Source organism: Pseudorca crassidens, chromosome 20 (genome assembly GCF_039906515.1).
Source record: "Pseudorca crassidens isolate mPseCra1 chromosome 20, mPseCra1.hap1, whole genome shotgun sequence".
NCBI classification, from domain to species: domain Eukaryota; kingdom Metazoa; phylum Chordata; class Mammalia; order Artiodactyla; family Delphinidae; genus Pseudorca; species Pseudorca crassidens.
In genome coordinates, this window is record NC_090315.1 from 9,818,438 (window position 1) to 9,837,061 (window position 18,624).

The window sequence follows — 18,624 nt, forward strand, 5'->3', positions numbered from 1 at the left end:
AATACTGACTGCTGCTTCTAGCTGTGTGATCTTAGACAAATTACCTGTCTGTGCCTCAGTTTTTTCATCGGTAAAACATATCATAGTACCTACCTCAAGCCTGCCTGTGAGTTTTAACTAAAAATTGATCGATGTAAAGGCTTAGAACAGTTCCTGGCACGTAAGGGCTATATTGAGCATTAAGGTTCTTCTTATTCCGTCTTCCGCGCCACCCACAGCAGGGGCCACCACCTCTCATCTTCAGGCCTTAATCAGTGGGCGGCAGTCACCTCGGCCCTGAAAAGGACCAGGAAGGAGCGCGCAGGCGCATTGAGGCAAAGTCTGGTGGGAAGCCCAAGCGGCCCGGCTGGCAGCCATCTTGGTAAAGGGCAGCGTCGACAGCTTCTCTACGTAATCAGTCTGCGCGACCGGCCGGCGCCCGGCGGTCCATGGCGTAGAGTGGGCAGCCGCGGGGGCTACGGGGACCAGTGTTTGAGGGGCGTGATGGGGGAGGCGGCTGTGGCCGCGGGGCCTTGTCCGCTGCGCGAGGACAGCTTCACACGCTTCTCGTCTCAGAGCAATGTGTACGGGCTGGCGGGCGGCGCGGGTGGGCGCGGGGAGCTGCTGGCCGCCACCCTTAAAGGCAAGGTGCTAGGCTTCCGCTACCAAGACCTCCGACAGAAAATCCGGCCCGTGGCCAAGGAGCTGCAGTTCAATTACATTCCCGGTGCGTGGCGCCATGGGGCTGGGGGGCTTGGAATGTAGTGCTGAGAAGGCTTCTGAGGCTCTGTCTGAGCCAGGTCACCAGGATGGGAGAATGGGATCAGGGTGATGGTGATTGAAGGGGGTCAAGGCTGGTAATCTGGAGGCATTGAGGTCAGAGGACAGGGCTAATAGAGGCCTGAAGTAGTTAGGGTTCAGGATTCCTCAGACTCAGAAACCAGGATCCCTCTTACCATGGTGATGGTGATGGTGATCAGGACTCACACCGTCCCAGAGGTCATGATAATTTGTGCTGGTCAGAGATGACTGAGTCCTAGAGGTCAGGGCTCACTGTTGATTGGGAATATTGGGATCACGGGTCTGCCTGAAACGTGAACTTTGAACTGTCCTCTCCCAGTGGACGCAGAGATTGTCTCCATCGACACCTTCAACAAGTCACCCCCAAAGCAGGGCCTGGTGGTGGGGATCACGTTCATCAAGGTACCCAGAGCCCTCCACCTATCCATTTTCTCCTCCTTACTGAGTCTGACCCATATCCCTCTTGCTGCCCCTACTCTCCCCTGAGGCCAGTTTCCTCTCCCAGGATTCAGGGGACAAGGGCAGCCCCTTCCTTAACATCTACTGTGACTACGAGCCTGGCTCTGAGTACAACCTGGACTCCATTGCCCGTAAGTGTGGCCTGGAGGGAAGGAGGGATGAGGAAGGGGGTTGGGGGGGTGCTGTCAGGTCCCCTGTGCCCATCTGCCTGTACTCCCCCTGCAGAGAGCTGCCTGAACCTGGAGCTCCAGTTCACTCCTTTCCAACTGTGCCACGCAGAGTAAGTAAGCCACAGGTGTGATACAATAGGGAGTGTGTGTGTGTGTGTGTGTGTGTGTGTATGTGTGTTGGGAGGGCGGAGGCTGTAGCAAACTGGAGACCACAAACCTGCCTATAGACAATCAGACTAGTTTGTTTTTTAGAGCATCGTGCATTTAAGGTAGCCACGGACCAGACTTGGCTGACGGGCTACCATTTTGTTATCCCTGAACTAGATAATTTGAGAGTGAATGAGCTCCTGTGCTCCAGATGTGTAGAATTCTCAAGTTCTAACGATCTAGATTTGGGCATTCCAAGACCCAGAAATGCCAATTTTTCTAGAGTTGTGAGCTCTGGGTTTCCAAGATTTGAAAGTTCTACAGTTTGATGATTCTGAGATTCTGTAATATTAAAGCCCTAACATTGTCATATTCCAAGGAGATAGAATACAGACCGTCTAGAATACTGATGTTCTAGAATCCCAGAGTATAAGAATTCCATTCTAGAGCTCTGAATTCCAAAACACCAGTGTTCTAGCAGAGGGGTTGGCAAACTTTTTCTTTTAAGGCACAGCTTCGAGGTCAAATAATCTCTATCACAACTACTCAAGTTGGCCACTGTAGCAAGAAGGCAGCCATTGACACTGTGTAAATGAATGGGTGTGGCTGTGTTCCAATAAAACTTTATTCACAAAAACAGGCCGTGGGTTTTGGATTTGCCCTGCAGGTCATAATTTGCCAACCTCTGGTCTAGCAGATGAGAGTTCTAGAAACTGAAGGTTCTAAAGTACTAATGTTCTGGGTTCTACGATCTGGGTATTCTACCAATTCTGTAAATCTGAATATCCATGATGGCAATTTCCAGAAGCTCTAGCATTTCAAAGGAGACAGAAAACAGAACACTGGGGTTCTAGGGTAAAAGAGGTGCTAGTGTTCTGAGGTTCTGCAGCCCATTCTAGAGCTCCATGTTCATTCCTGAATCCACATCCAGAATGAAGATTCTAGCAAGTGAGGGCTCTAGAAACAGAAGGTTCGAAAACGCTGAGTTTCTGTGATTCTGAGACTGGAAAGTTCTAAAATCTGAGATTCTGTGAGGGCTAGTTTCTAGAATTCTACATCCTGAGATCCTAGCTCTGGATCCAGTGTCTAGAACCCAGAATGTTAGGGTTCTCGCAGGCAAGAGTTTCTGCAAGAGGAGGATTTTAAAACACACGGACTCTACCACACTGGCATTCTAGATTTTTCTGCTTTCAGGGTCCAGGTTGGGGATCAACGGGAGACCGTGTTTCTCCTGAGTGGGAATGACCCGGCCATTCATCTCTACAAGGAGGTGAGGCAGGGCGAGGCTTGGTGGGCAGAGCCCTGCCGGGGCCACCATGGGCTGGCACGGGGCACAGTGTGTGAGGCTGGCCACTGACTCCAAGCTCGTGGCGGGTCTTGGTTCCCCCAGAACGAGGGGCTGCATCAGTTTGAAGAACAGCCCGTGGAAAACCTCTTCCCAGAGCTCACGAACCTGACCAGTAGGTAGGAGAGGCCCTGACAGAGGCCAGTGGGAACCGGGGCAGGCAGCCTCAGAGAAATCAGGTGGTGGGAATTGACCCCTAAAGAGTCAGGCCCCGCGGAGGCCCAAGGCTCTACCGGAGGTGGGGTGGGGTGGATGCTTCTAGGGAGGTGGAGGTGGGGGCTGGGGCCTGGCGACGGCCCTCAGGCCCCTCTGTCCACCCGTCCACCCCCAGCGTCCTCTGGCTTGACGTGCACAACCTGCCCGGCACGTCCCGGCGGCTCTCAGCTCTCGGCTGTCAGAGCGGTTATGTCCGTGTCGCCCACGTAGACCAGCAGAGTCGAGGTGATGGCTGGGGCGGGGGCCCAGACACGGGGTGTGGGGCGAGGCCGGACTGGGGCGGGGGTGCTCGGGACGGGGCCCTGAGTCCTCGCCCTCCACACAGAGGTTCTGCAGACTTGGACGATCCTGCAGGACGGCCCCATCTCCCGAGTGATCGTGTTCAGCCTCTCGGCCCCCGAGGGTGAGCTCCGGGCAGGGGGAGGCCAGGCCGCGGGCTCGGCTCCTCCACCCGCATTTGTACCCCTCTCCCCACATGCCCAGCTCCCCACCGTCCCTCCCGCCCCGCTGTGTGCCCCACTCCAGCCCGGGAGCCACAGTGTGCCCATTCCCTCCCCACGACGCTCCTGAATTTCAGATCCAGCTACTTGCCCCTGTGGTGGTCTGATTTGAGCTTTCACCCTGGAGCTGAACTTCTGCCTTTCCCTTGGTGGTCTGACCTTCACCGCTCACACTGTGGCTTCCTCGGACCCCCCATCTGTGGCCTCTTCACTCTGTCTCTTGCTGCCATCCAAGTCCAGGCTTTTCTCACGGACTCAGCGCCGTCCCCCCACTCGGCGTCTCTCCTTTCGCCCCACATGTTGATCTGTTCCTCTTACTGCGGTCTGTCCTTCTCTGGCGTTTCTCTTGGCCTCACCTCTGTGGTCTTTCTTCTGCCCCTTCCACTGTGGTTTATCCCCTGATGCTCTCACTGTGGTCTAACCACGGACTTCTGTGCTGTCACCTAACCTTTGTCTCTTCTAACCTGGTGGTTTAACCTTGGACTTTTTAAACTGTCATCCAACACCTCTCCCTCCTCCTGGCATCTGACCTCCATCATTCGCTCGTGGTCTAACCTCTAACCCTCCCCCTGTGGCCCAACCTCAGGGGTCTAACGCGTGTTCCTCTCAGGAATGGACGGGTGGGGAGGAGGGAGGAGGAGCCTGGAACCTGGCCCCTCACGCCTCCCCCGCCGTTCACGTTCCTTCTCCAGAGACCGAGGACAGACCACAGCGGGAGGAGTACAGCGTGCTGGTGGCCAGCATGTTGGAACCAGCGGTGGTGTATCGGTGAGGGCCACGGGGCACGTGCGTGTGGGCTGACCCCATGCCTTTGCACGGTGATCTAGCCTTGTCATTCTCCACAGAGAGTAAAGCTTTGGGTGTAGTGGTTCAGGGCTGGGCAGGTAAAGGTGTCTGTGTCCCAGAGAGAAGAGCACGAGTGTTTAAGTCTAGAACTTGTAGGGCATGTGCTGAGGCCTCGGGTGGGAACCGAGATGTCCAGTCCCCCTGGGGTAGGTGGACAGAGCACGCTGGCAAGTGTTTAATCACAGGCTCCATGTGGGAGAAAGCCCTGGCTTATAGGATCTGCCCGTTTCCGTGGTGTCAACACTCCCGCCTCAGTGGATTGTGAGCCACCAGCGTGACGCCAAGCCGCTCACAAAGTTTCTGAAAATTTCCCCGTCGGCTCCCGTGAGCCAATGCGAGCCAGCTGTGGCTGGGGCTGAGCTCTGAGCCTTCAGGGGGCCTCGTGGGTGTCCAGGCTGGAGACAAGGGGCTCACAAGAAGGAACGGTGTGGGTTTCCATTTGGGAGCGAGACGGTCCCACCTCCAGGGGACAGTGTGGGTGTCCAGATCAGAGACAGTTTGAGCTCCCCTTGGTGGATATGAGGTTGTCTAACTTGGAGACGAGGGTGTCCAGGCTTCAGGAGGAACAGCACATCCAGACCTGACCCATGAGGGTCTGGTGCTAAGGGTGGCGGGCACCGCGGTCGACCTCAGTCTCCCCACCGTGGTCTGACCCTCAGGGACCTGCTGAGCCGGGGCCTCGAGGACCAGCTTCTCCTACCTGGCAGCGACCAGTTCGACAGCGTCCTCTGTGGCCTGGTCACTGACATCGATTTGGATGGGCGGCCGGAGGTCCTGGTGGCCACCTACGGACAGGTGGGACCGGAGGGATGGGGCTGCCGTGGCCTGTGTCCTCTGCCTCCTGCCTCTTCCCTTGTGACCCCAATCCCCTGCCCCTGCAGGAGCTGCTCTGTTACAAGTACTGCAGCCCAGAGCGCGGGCTCCCCGGGGCCCAGCGTGGCTTCCACTTGCTGTGGCAGCGGAGCTTCTCTAGCCCCCTGCTGGCCATGGCGCACGTGGACCTGACCGGGGACGGGCTGCGCGAGCTCGCTGTGGTCTCCCTGAAGGGCGTGCACATCCTGCAGGTAGCCAGGGGCCCCTGGGACGGGGCCTTAACACCCACCTTATTGAGGGCACGTTCTCACGGGAGAGGGGCAGTCAGGCCTTGGCCTGATCCCTCTGGAAACTGGAGCCTGGCCCCCCCTTCGGGCAAGGGGGTCATTGGCTGCAGGCCCCCTCTTGGGGGAGGCAGGCGGTTCCTATTGGTCAAGGAGAAGGGAGGTGCTGGGGGCACTCACAGCCAGGGGTGAAGGGCGCTCAGCCGCAGCATCCGTCACCCCCGGCCCCATGGCCTCCCTCAGCCTCCCGAACGTCTCTACTGTGTTCCACCTGCTTTGACCGTGTCCCTTCCCTGCGGCCCAGCCTGGATCTGCCCCCGGGACCTGACCTGCACTCTTCCACTGCGCCCTAACCTTGGCCCTCCTACTGCAGCCACCCTTTCTTCCACCTGTGTGACCGGCTTCGTTCTGCCTGTGGTCTGACCTTCAGCCTCCTTCTCCAGCTTTTTGCCATAGTCTAACCTCAAACCTTCCCCTTTGGTCTAACCACTGAACTTTCTACTGTGGTCACGCCCACAACCTGTGGTCTAATGTCCAGCCTTCTCCCGTACTTTGACCTCTCACCCTCCAACAGCAGCTTAACCGCCCTTACGGTTTAATATCCAACCATTCCAATGGCCCACCGTCCAGCCTGGAGCCTTCCGTTGCTGTTTAACCTCCAACTAATACGTCTGACCTCTGACCTTTTCACTACGGCCCGGCCCCAGCCCTTCAGCTATGATGTACCTCTGTTTCCTGATCTGGTGTTTGCCCACCCCTTCCCTTTGGTCTGACTCCAGGCTCCTTTCCCATGTGGTCTAACCTGGGTTCTTTCTACTGGAGTCTAACCTTACTGTCTCCGCTGCAGGCTTTGCTGGGGCCTTTTCCTTCAGTCTAGTCATCAGCGGAATGGTCCAGGTTAGACCTCATAGAGGTAGAGGTTGGACCCCAGTGGAAAAGTCTGAGGTTGAACCACAGTACGTGGGACAAAAGTTAGACCCTCGAGTAAAACGGAATGAGGAGAGGTCTGAGGTTAGACCGCAGTGGACAGGGCTGTGGTCCATCTGTGGGAGAAGGGGCTTCCCTTCTGCTGTGGTCTCAGCCTCCCAGCATCCCTCATTGTGATCTCTTTCAAGCCATTCCACTGTGATCTCCCTTCCTTCCCTTCTGTCAGGGGCTAACTTCAGACCCTCCAACCAGGGTCTGGCTCCGTCCCTTGTGTGGTGACTTATTCCTCTCTTTTCCACTTTGGTGTGCTCTTTCTCTGTCTTGTGGGCCTAACCTTTTCCGCCAGTGTCTCACCTTTGTTCCCCCTGCTGTGGACTAACCTCAGCCTCTCTCGGGTGGTCAAGCCTCACCCCCATGTAATGCGAGCTCTCTTTTATGTTTTTTTGTTTGTTTGTTGGGGTATAGTTGTTTTACTGTTGTGTTATCTCCGGTATGTTTTGATCCATCCCCGTCCCCTCCACTGAGTTCTAACCTCAGACCCACACATCTGGGGCTGGGCTTTGTCTCTTCCACCGGAAATTCACTGAAGGCCGTCCCCCTGGGTCTGACCTTCACCCCATCACAGAGACCCATTCTAAGCCCACACACAGACCTCCCACCGCGGCTGCACTCTCAGCCTCTGGGGGTTGGGGGGGGAGCGTGTAACCTGCACCTTCCAGCTCTGTCTCAGCCCTGTCGTCCTCTCTCATTCCCCACAGCACAGCCTGATCCAGGCCTCGGAGCTGGTTCTGACCCGGCTTCGGCACCAAGTGGAGCAGAGGAGACGTCAACCACAGAGGCTGGGGGATAGGGTGGGTGCCGGGCCCGCTGAGACCCCGGCCTCCTGAGTACCCACCCGCTGCCCACCCCAGGTTCCTTGGGGTGCCCGCCTCCAGCTCTTCATGGCGGGGGAAGCATCCTGAAGGAGGCACTGGTCTCCCCAGACACCCCAGGGTGGTGGAGCGGTGGGTCCTGCTCTGGCTCCGCCCCAGCATGCCCTGTGACCCCCACTCCCCTCTCTGTGTCCCCATTTGAAAATGGGATGATCCCACCCCACCCCGCCTCTGTCCCCTTGAGACTCGGTCCGTGGTGATTATTTCTGTGTCCAGAGGAACCAAACTTGCACTCGTCTCCATTCTTTTGTTCGGCACACGTTTGATGAGGAACAATTGTTGCCAGGCTTTGTGTCGGGAGCTGGACTCACCCGGAAGAATGGAGGGAGGGGACTTTGGGGATTGGGGATCCAAGGTCAGACCCAGCCGCCGGACTGAAGTGGGACTGTAGTGTAGATTTCAGAGGAAAGAAGGGAAGTTGGGCACTATAGGAGGTTAAACCTCCACAGGAAAGACTGTAGAGTATAAGGGAAAGGTTTGTAGGGTTAGACCTCCGCAACTGAGCTGAGGTTAGACCCCAGTGGAGAGCTCCAGATCTGAGGTCAGGGCTCAGTGGGAAGATAAGGAAATTGAGCCTCAGAGGAGAGGATGTGGGCGGAAAGGACTGTCGTGGGGAAGCCATGGTCAAATTGTAGCAGGGAGTCTGAGGCCAGACCCCCTGTGAATAATACTGAAGTTGGACCCTAGCAAAAATTACTATGGTTACACCTTGCGCCAAGAGCCAAGGTTAACACCCAGCAGAAGTGATCAATTTAGATCTCAACTAGGGAGTCCTGAGATGAGCCCCAGGCTACACTGTCCTGGAAAGGGCTAAGGGTAGGCCTAGTTGAAAAGCCCAGGGGATTGGGGGACCAGGAAGTGGGAGACAAGGCTAATTCCCTGCCCTGTGGCTGTAGTGATTGCCCCTCCTGTGGCCACTTCCGTGGCACCAGGAGAAGGCATTGAGGCCTACATCACAGGGACCAGTGGAGGGCGGGGACAACAGAACAAATCTTGCCAGGAATAGAATCGGGTCGGGTGGGTGGGGGAGCAATTCCTGAGTGGAGTCCAGGCTGGCTGTGGGACCTTGCTGCTGCAGGGTTTGGGTGGGACCCCTGCTTCCTGGGGGGGGAGGGCAGGCACCATGGTCGTTCTAGCCATCTGTCTACCTCCTGCCATGGAAGTCCACCTGTCAGTCTGACCATCTGCACCAACAGTGAAGACTAAGCTACCAGTGCCCCACAGTGGGTCTTCAGGAGGCTGGAGCCCACCAGTTCTTGGCCACCCTTGTCTTCACCTCACCTCCCAGAACCCAAGCGTGGGAAATCGCAGGGAGCCAGAGCTGGGTCGTCTCCCTCCTCTCCTGGCAGTGGGCCCGGGGGTGTCCAGCCAGGACTGGCGATGGGCATGGGCCATGGGCAGCATCAGGGTCTCTCTCCTGCTGCCCGTCTGCAGAGGCTGAGTGTTCCATCGCCTCTGTCCTGGACAGGAGTGGGGCCCTAGGGTGGGATCTGGGGCATTTAAGTAGTGATGTTCTGGGTCTGTGAAGTGTGTGCACGTGTGTGTGTGTTCAACATTTCAGGAATTGTGAGTTTGTGTTCCCGGCGCCTGCCCGGTCCTTCGCAGCTCGCTGCCTAACTTCTTGCCAGCCCCTCAGTCTGGGACAGTGTGTAGTGTAGCAGTTAAGGGTAGAACCTGAAGGCACACTTCACCACTCTGTGCCTCAGTTTCCCCATCTGTAAAATGGGGCTGGTAGCGTTTACCTCACAGGGTTTTTAGGAGGGTCAGTTGTGTCAACATGTGTCAAGCACTTATTTAAAGTGTAACAATGCCTGCCACGTAGTGAGGGCTGGAAGCCCCTTGTGAAAGGCAACTGTTGTTATTATTATTAATGGGTGCCTCTGTGGTTGTTTCTGGCTGGCTTTGTCAGCAGGCACAGCATGTGGATTTGCATCTGACTCTGGCTAAAAACATTCTTGCCCTCCCCCCAGTTCTGGGAGCCTGTGACTATTTGTAGCTGTTTTGCCTCGTTGGCCCTTGTATGGATCAGCGAGTGTGTGTGTGTGTGTGTGTGTGTGCGTGTGTGTGTGTGTGTGTGTGTGTGTGTGCGCGCGCGCGCGCGCGCGCCCTCCGCCACTGTCCCTTGTCTGTGGTGCTGAACCCAGAGGGTGGGTGGGAGGCTTGCGCTGCTTCGTCTCCCCCCACCCCACCCCCCGCCCCTCCTCTCTCCAGGCCCCGCCCCGGCTCCCCGCGCCGGCCTCCCCTCCTCCCTCTCTAGCCGACTCCCCCTCCCCCGAATCCCTCCCCCCTCCTCCTCTCCTCTCCTCCCTCTATCCCCTCTCCCTCCCCTCCTCCCTAGCTCTCCCTCTCAGTCCCCAGCTCATCCCTCTCTCTCTCTCCCTCTCTCTCTCCCTCTGTCGGGCGGAGTCGCCCACCACTGCCAATACAGTGCTGAGGGAACCTGCTCTAGGCTGTAGCTGCAGGTAAGAGACCCCCAGTTAGGGGGGGCTTGGGGGAAGGATGGTGTTACCCCAGGTGGGTGGAGGGGGGCATTTGAGGAGCCCGGAGCCGCTTCTCGCTGAGCTCCGTTATAGGGGATGGGGGGCTGCATATCCCGGGGCGCGGGTACCAGGGCCCTAACGTGCGGTAGGGGCGCCACCAGCCGTCAACATCCTCAACCCCTCCGGCGCTTCAGGGAGCATGGCGGGCTGGGGAGGGGGTGCCTCCTGGGCACTGAGGGGGTGAGAACACCCCACCCTGTCTGGGGCAGCACCCGCACTCCCGTTCTCCGCTTCCACCTCCGCCCCCGCTTTCCTGTGTCGGTCTCGTCTTTCTGTGTCTCCACATCTCTCAGGGGTCTCTGTCCTGCGGAGTCTGGACGCCTCTCCGAGTCCCTTTCCCTGTCTCCCTCAGTCTCACTCTTGTCTGTCTCTCTCTGTGTCTGGGTCTGTTCCGGCTTTCTGTCTCTAGGTCCTTGGTTCCTCTCCGCTTTCCTCTTTCGCCATCTCTGTGTGTTTCCCTCTGTCTCTGTCTCTACTGTCTCAGCTTTCCCGTGTCTCTGTCTCTGTCCATCTCCGCGTGTATCTTCCTCAGTCTTCCCTGCTTCTCATTCCATCTCCGTCTCTAGGACCTGGTCTCTGAGTCTCTCTCTTTCCTCTCTGCTTCCTCTCCCTGGTTAACTGCCTCCTACACACCTTTGTCTCCGCCCCTGGCAAGGGGAGACCTGGGGGAAGAAGACCCGCCCCGCCCCCTGCCGCCGCCGCAGAGTGGGCTCCCCCAGGAGGCACGGAGTCCCCCAGACTCCTCTCCCTTCCTCAGCCGAGCTCCCCCCATCCTCCCGGCTGGCATCCGCCCGTCCCTCCCCTGAGGATAGAGCGCCTCTGCTCTCCCCTGCCTTATTTCTGGCATCCTGAGGCCAGTCCTTCTTGCAGTCTAACCTGTACCCTTTGTAGAGGAGACTGAACCAGTCCTGCCTGCAATCTAACCCCCCATTCCTCTGCATACTGACCGGACCAGTCCCTGCTGCAGTCTAACTTCCATACCTCTTTTGCCGCTTGTCCATTTCTTGACTCATTCATTCTTTTGACAGTTACTGAGCACCTTTCCTGCTCCAGGCACAGCTCTAGGTACTGGGCCAGGCCAGTCCTTCCTGCAGTCTTGCCTCCATCATCTCATGGTGTGGCAGCCCCAGACCTGTCTCCCAGTCGGGCTGGAGCTCAAAAGCTTCTCCACCGCGCCTTGGGGGCTCTGAGAGGGCCCTTCTGAGTCTAGAGTTCCCAGGCCAATACAGCCTCTTCTTTTCTGTTGGGAAGGGGGCCCCAGAGAAGGCGGGTGAGATGAGAGGTGTGGGACTGAGTCTGTAGCCCACGCTGTGATGGGGTGAGGTCCCCGAGTGCCCACGTGGGATTCCAGGTGGGTTAAAACAAGCACCAGCTTAGGAGTCCCACACCTTGAGTTCCATCTCTTCTCTGCCCCTGACTTGAAGTTGCATGACTTGGCCAAGCTGTTTGCCCCTCCAGACCTCAGTTTACCCATCGGCGTACCGTAGCCTGAACACTGAGACTGTGTGTGTCTGTGTGTGATCCCCAGGCTGGGACACTGTGGGCAGGCGGGAGAGGCTGGCTTACCCCGGAGCAGTAAGCGTGCGTGTTTAGAAGGCCGTGTCCCCACCGAGAGCAGGCGGCGGGCACCCCCCGCGCCCAGGCTGAGCGCAGTCAGGAACCATCACCCCCCTTACCGATATGAGAGACTTGAAGGAGGGGGTCCCACCTGGCCTGCCAGACTGACTGCCCCACCCCGCTCAAGCGTGCAGTCCCACCCTACAGATGAGGTCTCCGAGGCCCCGAGAGGTGGGTGAGGCAGAGCCGGGGCACTCACCGCTGACCCAGCTGGCCACCGGCCCACGAGGGAGGGGAGAGATGGCCCCAGGAGATGGTGCCCGCCATCTGCCCTCCAGAGTCCCACCCTGGCCTCCACCTGATGCTTTCGCCCCTGGATTCTAAACCCAGATTAGGTTTCAGGGCTGCTCATGGAGCGAGAGAGGCAGAGGCAGGAGCCTCAAGAAGAGAGAACCCAGCTGTCCCCAGTGACAGGGCTCAGACCTCGTGGTGGTTCCTTTAACAGATATTTATCTAGTGCTTTCTCTCCCTGACCCCCTTCTTCCCTAAGGCCCCAGGGAGAGGAAACCAGGTTTTGCAGGAAAAGGCACTAAGCCAGGCTTGAGGACGGAGGCGGGAGGGACAGGTGGTTGGACTTGAGGGAGGACTTCCCAGCCCATGGCCCTTCCCTGAGAGAGGGAGTGAGATGCTATAGATGAATTCTTGACTCCCAGGTCGACCTGGTTTCTCCTGAAAGCTGGGGGGAGGGGAGGGAGAGAGAAGAGAGCGTGAGTCTTTGCCTTGGATCCTGGTGGGTTTGTAATTATGCCTAAGTCGTTGCTAATTAGGGGGCTGCTAATTAGATATATCATTAGGGGCCTTGCCGAGGGGGCTAATTGTGTGGTGGCCCTTTAAGAATCACCCCGCCCCCTGCCCCCCTACACACACACACACACACAGACACACACACTCTTCAGGGAAGTTCTGCCAACATTTTGCCTCCCTCCCCCAAAGGAACCAGCTCCCAATCTGTGAGGACATGGGTGTATGTTGGGGGCAGGCTGTGGGTTAGACCGTGAGAAGAACTTTTCAGACAGAAATGCACGTTACCGGGAGAACTGAGGCTGGTGGCCAGGAGAGGGGTCGGGGAGGGTGGAGGCCCTGAGGACCCCTGCCTTCCTCTCTCAGTTCCATTTTATAGCTACGGGGTTACCATGACAACACAAGGGTGGGGCAGGGGAGCTGGAAGTCAGGACCACTCTAGGAGAGAGAAACTGGGAGCTGCAGAATGGGTGCTGGGGGACGTTGGGCAAGTTATTTCGCCTCTCTGAGCCCTGGTCTTCTCATCTGTGAAATGGCTGGGGACTCCCCAAAGTGGGATGGTGTCATTACAGACAGAGCGGCCACGGAAGGTGACATCTGAGTGGAGAGCTGAAGGAGAAGAGGGAGCGGATATGTGGGGAACAGTGTCCCAGGAAGGGGGAACAGCAGATGCAAAGGCCCTGAAGCAAGAACTTGCCCGAGGAACAGCAAGGAGGTGGTGTAGCTGGGGCCAAGTGAGGGAGGGGGAGAGAGAGAGAGAGATGAGGCCAGAGAGGGAATGAGGGAGCCAGATTGTGCGAGACCTTATGAAGCGGGGAAGGGACTTTGGTGTCTGGGTGAGACCAGGGCCATGGAGGGTTCTGATCAGAGGGGAGAATGTGAACTGATTGGCATTTTTAAAGGAGACCTAGATCCAGAAATAGCCACTCGAACCCACGACCAGAGGCAGGAAGAGAAGTATTCACCCCACACCCACAGTGTGGGGTCCAAAAGCCCAACCTAGGACCTCATGTCACAGCTTCTAAGGAATCCTGCACCTGCCAGAGACCCGGGGTTGCTGGAGACAGAAACCTGCCAGCATTGCGGGGAAGGATGTGAGTGAGAGACCCTCCAGCAGCCCCTCCCCAGCCCTACCTGAGACAGACAGACAAACACCCCAGCACCTTCCACAGCCCAAATCCCAAGCAGGAGCCCTCTGACGCCAAGTTGGAAACCATAGGAATCACAAAATGAGTTGAGGGCCCCCCAGCCCCTTGCCTCTCCCACTAACTTATTCAGTCTGTGTTCTCTTGCGCCTGACTTCACTCTTCCATGGCATGTCTGTGAGATTCATCTGCATTGTTGGGTGTATCAGTTGCCCGCTCCCTTTTCAGTGCTGTATAATATTCCACCGCGTGCCTATTCCACCATGTACTTCTCCATGTTCTTGCTGATAGGCATCTGGGTTGTTTCAAGAGGGGAGCCATTATAAATGAAGCTGCTGTGAACATTTGTGTATGTGTCTTTTTTTTTTTTTTTTTTGTATGTGTCTTTTGATGAACACTTGACTTATTTCTCTTGGGTACATACCTGGGAGTGGAATTGCTGAGTCCTACGATGCTTGATGTTCAGCTATAGTCTCCTGCAGTGGTTTGACTCCCATCAGCAGTGCATGATGTCTTTATCTTTCTGTGTCTTTCTCTCTTGGTCTCTGCCTGGCGCTCTCTGTGTCTCTTTGTGACCCTGTTTCTTTGAATCACTGTCTCTCTTTGGCTCCCCCAGTCTCTCTCCTCCCTCTGTTAGTCCTCAGCTTCTCCCCTATTCTCCGACCCCAATGAACCTTGACTCCTGAGCAACAGGGAGGGGTTTGCTCCCCTCACCCAGACTTCCTCCTCCCCCACAGGACCCTGACCCCCTCCATGGCTACCCTGGCCTTGGTGGGGTTTGCACTCCTCCTGGGGACTCCCCCATGCTCAGGGGCAGCCACCCCGACCCCCTCCCTGCCGCCTCCCCCAGCCAACGACAGCGATGCCAGCAGCATGGGGGGCTGCCAGGGCTCCAACCGCTGCCAGCCAGGGGTCCTGCTGCCCGTTTGGGAGCCCGATGACCCGTCGCTGGGGGACAAAGCAGCGCGGGCCGTGGTCTACTTTGTGGCCATGGTCTACATGTTCCTGGGTGTATCCATCATTGCCGACCGCTTCATGGCATCCATCGAGGTCATCACGTCCAAGGAGAAAGAGATCACTATCACTAAGTCCAACGGCGAGACCAGCGTGGGCACCGTCCGCATCTGGAATGAGACTGTGTCCAACCTCACACTCATGGCCCTGGGCTCCTCGGCCCCTGAGATCCTGCTGTCTGTTATTGAGGTCTGCGGCCACAACTTCCAGGCGGGCGAGCTGGGTCCGGGCACCATCGTGGGCAGCGCCGCCTTCAACATGTTTGTGGTCATTGCCGTGTGCATCTACGTCATCCCGGCCGGTGAGAGCCGCAAGATCAAGCACCTGAGAGTCTTCTTCGTCACCGCTTCCTGGAGTATCTTCGCCTATGTCTGGCTTTATCTCATCCTTGCCGTCTTCTCCCCGGGTGTGGTCCAGGTGAGCAAGGACCCACAGACATCTCCCTGGTGCATGTATGTCAGCAAAATCCAGAGGGGTGGCTCCCCGGGCTTGGAGAGTCAATGCCTGTATTTGCAGAAATGCATGCTCACATTTGAGAGGGCCGCCAGGTATGGTTGTACAGGTCACGCACTGCACAAAGGCTTTGGGCCGGAGAGGGCAAGTTGGGACTGGAGCCCAGCGGGTGCTCCCAAGCCAGATCTGGATGGTGCTGCAGGTCCTGGAAAGGGCTCATCTGCACAGTATGGGGCGCCATTTTGCAATATGCCCATCCAGAACTCTCACAGGGGGGCCATATGTGCTAGCAGAGTCCTAGTGATCTGTGTAATGCATACGACAGTCTAGCCAGGTATTTGCCAGGTATGGTCACACATGTTTCCTATACTCCCTGCCTTTTGCATAATTTATTTCCACTTTGGCAGTAAGACATCCCCCATCTGCATAATTCACGTTACACTTGCATAATCCAGCCTTGTGTCTTCTGACAGTGCTAACTAGGGTAACTTGGTGTAACTCGGTGCAACTTGGTGCAATTTGCATAGTTTATCCGTGGACTTCGCATAGATCCATGCCCACATCTGCGTAATCTAGCTCTGTATTTGCCAGATATGCAGTCGTGGTTTGCATAATTCATTCATTATTAATAATTGATTTCTGATGTTAGGATAATTTATGCCACTTCACTGTAATTCATACTCACATCCAATCCAACCTAGGTATAAACCCAGCCCACTGCAAAGACCACTTTGCATAATTTATTCTAATAGTGAGACAAAATGTAGACCCACAGATGCATAATTTACACCCACATTCACATAATCATTTGCCTCTCATTTACGCAGTGTCTTAACGGGCATACTGCTTAGTCTTCCTTTAAAACATCTGCCCAATTTATTTCCCACAGCCCCCATGACCACCACCTACATTTGCATAATGTATTCATGGGCCTGGCTTAATTCGCTCACGCACGTGCATAATTTATTTGAGCCTAACCAGGATTCCTTCACACATGCGTATAATATACTCATGCATATCTGTCATGTTCTGCCAGTTATAGTTTCTTTCCAGGAAGGATCTAAAGTTAGAGCTATAAAAATTCTTTGCAGATGATATCAAGGCAGATCTGAGGGATTAGAAACCACAGTGAGGAAAAGGGGAGATGGTAGCACCAGAAAACTGGGATAAGAAAGGGAGAGAGACAGTTACTGTGACTGACTCACTACTGTAACGCTGAGTTTCCTGGCTGCCATGGCAAAAATTACAGAACGACGCTTCACACGATTCTCAGGCACTATTAAAAAAGGATGCTATTCTGACTCGGGTTCTCAAAGTGATCCCTGGCAAGGATTTACACCGAAACTGTGAAAGGAATTTTAGACACCATGGGTGGGAGGTGGGATAGGGATGGGATAGGGAGAGGGAGAGATTTCCCCTGAGAAGGAGCTGGCTCAGACATAGAGAAGACAGTGTAAAATGCCACAGCTCTGGGTAGAGAAGTGGCTACGGAGGATCCCTTCAGGAGTAAATGGAGACCAGACTTTTGGGATGTTTTCATGACATAATCGAAAGAACGGGCACGAGCTAAAGATGATGCCCGTCCCTCCTAGAGGCGATGACCTGGAGGAGTGAGAGATGGGTCTGGCTCTGGGTTTTCTCCAGAAATGATGTGTGACGTCAGGCAAAGCCTGTACCCTCTGGACCTCCGTTTACACATCTGAACCATAGAAGGGGTTGAAGTAGACCATTGGTTCTTGACTCTTCATATCCAATCCTCCCTTTTTATAACAATTTTTTTTATATCCCCTTTATTCTGCTGGTGTGAAATTCTTAGCTAATAGGAGAGAGGTTTTCTAGCCTCGGAGTTTGGTGTCTGGACTCTTGAACCTGAGGCCTGGGTTCAAATCCCATCTCTGTTGTTTCCTAGCTGTATGACCTTGGGCGGGTTCCTTACCTGCTCTGTGCCTCAGTTTCCCCACCTGTAATCAGGGGGTCATCCTAGTACCAGCTTCAGAGGACTGCATGAGGATCAGTTGAATTGCTACATGTGGAAGGGCTTAGAACAGCGAGCCTGGGACAGGGTAAATGTGAGCTCGTCTTCCCGTTAACAAACTTCCCTACACGGTTTGGCTTCCCAGAAGTCAGTATATTGCCCAGACCGTGATATAAAGGAAAGTAATATCTAATAGAACCATCTGCATTTCTACATGTAAACGCTTGGGCATGACCACCTTCAAAAGCATGACGAAGAGCCAGATGGTGGCATCTACTTACATATAATGAACAAGTTGGGGTTTAAGAGAAAAAAAAAATCAGAAACCATTCCCATGCACGGAGACCAGCAGAGGAGCGGGTAGCCATGAGATTGAAATCAGGCATATTCAGCGTACATTAAACCGTACAGGAAAATACTTCATACAGACATAAAACAGAATGGAGTGTAGACTCCAATTATCATAACAGGGTTTTCGCTGACGTGAACGTCCAGTGGGAGGTTCTGAAGTCAGGCAGGACGTGGGACAATTCTGCATTGTGTGGGACTGTCCCATGAGTCGCTGGATGTCACCAGGCTGGGACCATATCCCCCTCCCCAATTATGGTGGCAACGCATAAATATCCCTAGATCTGTGACAACCCCTCTTGGGGGCGTTCTATCCACTGAGACCTGAAGGTGTGTCTCGCTCCCCTCCCAGGGTGGGCGAGCCTGTGAGCCCATTTGCAGGGGAGGCCCTAGAAAGCAGATGTGAGTCTATCAGAATCACCTTTTGTTTACCTGCAGGGAAGAAAGCTGATCTCAGGTATTTGAGATCTCTCTTCTGATTAAGAGAGAATCGCCCACAGCATATACAGTGGCCAGTTCAATGAGCACAAGGCAAGAGTTCATTTTACGGCTTGCGTGGAAAATTCAGTTTCTTTTCACAAACCTGCTTGGTGGCTTTGTGTGGTACCATTTCCAAGTCCTGCCTTTCCTCTGAACCATCAGTAAACACAGCGACAAGGGCCTGTGGCAGTCGGAGCTTAAAGATCGTTCCTTCCCCTACCGGGCTCATTTTAAATATACCTCTGGGGCCATCTGATTTGTAAATACTCTTTAATCTTTTCTTCCTTATCTTTAATGAGAAAGGTAACATAGGAGTCTTTACATGAATATTTCAAGGCGAACTGTCAGGTGTTTCCTGTACGTGCCTGGACCTGTGCCAGACCACAGGCAGACTGAGTCCCAGACCTCAATGAGCCCAAGATAATAGCGCTAGTAATAATAATAATGGTAATGGTCATTTCATGTTTTGTGTATTTTCCACGTGTCAATAACCAGCAAAGCTAAGTGCTAGGGGTACATAAGCTCATTCAGTCTTGGGGATGTCCCCATTTTACAGACAAGAGGCTGGGCCAGGCACTCCTCTTCTAGAACCAGGATCTGAACTCAGCATTGCCTTGTCCCTCTGGGGCGGTAGCATGTAAATACGGGAACTCGCTTTATGAGGCTGTCAGACAACGAGCCGAACTTGGGCTTCTTTTACAGTCAGAGTCCTGTCCCTAAGGGCCAAACAAAACCGAAGGAAGGAGAATCTGGCAAGGGCTGTACTCACTCGTGGGGGGGGTGGGGGGGGAGGGAATACGACAGTTTGGAGAGGTGACCAGAGGGCAGACCCTGGGTGATGGGTAGGCTTTGGAGAAGTGGAGGCATCCTGGGTGAGGAGGGGCAGAGGGGA

The 18,624-nt window shown here is 55.3% G+C and overlaps 2 protein-coding genes across 3 annotated transcripts in view; both read left to right on the forward strand.

Annotated features, from left to right (window-relative positions):
* The first annotated feature begins 389 nt into the window (after positions 1-389).
* Positions 390-7,538, forward strand: KPTN (kaptin, actin binding protein). The gene is made up of 12 exons (XM_067718886.1): positions 390-706; positions 1,100-1,182; positions 1,286-1,370; positions 1,465-1,519; positions 2,751-2,826; positions 2,947-3,020; positions 3,233-3,342; positions 3,443-3,520; positions 4,310-4,385; positions 5,123-5,258; positions 5,345-5,527; positions 7,246-7,538. Exons 1-12 carry the CDS (start codon positions 484-486, stop codon positions 7,372-7,374), a joined length of 1,308 nt encoding a protein of 435 aa, XP_067574987.1. The 5' UTR covers positions 390-483; the 3' UTR covers positions 7,375-7,538.
* Positions 7,539-9,722: 2,184 nt separating this feature from the next.
* SLC8A2 (solute carrier family 8 member A2) overlaps positions 9,723-18,624 on the forward strand; it is a 29,955-nt gene continuing 21,053 nt past the window's right edge. For both annotated transcript variants that reach the window (XM_067718883.1, XM_067718884.1), the window contains exons 1-2: positions 9,723-9,881; positions 14,200-14,893. In XM_067718883.1, the coding sequence (XP_067574984.1) occupies positions 14,216-14,893 (678 nt within the window). In that variant the 5' untranslated portion in view covers positions 9,723-9,881; positions 14,200-14,215. The remainder of the gene's footprint in view (positions 9,882-14,199; positions 14,894-18,624) is intronic.

Excerpts from the sequence above, each read along its gene's own strand:
- KPTN (XM_067718886.1), top strand. The coding sequence starts at position 484 with ATGGGGGAGGCGGCTGTGGCCGCGGGGCCTTGTCCGCTGCGCGAGGAC. Across the intron at positions 707-1,099 it reads GCAGTTCAATTACATTCCCG|TGGACGCAGAGATTGTCTCC; the intron begins GTGCGTGGCGCC and ends GTCCTCTCCCAG. Across the intron at positions 3,343-3,442 it reads CGTAGACCAGCAGAGTCGAG|AGGTTCTGCAGACTTGGACG; the intron begins GTGATGGCTGGG and ends CCCTCCACACAG.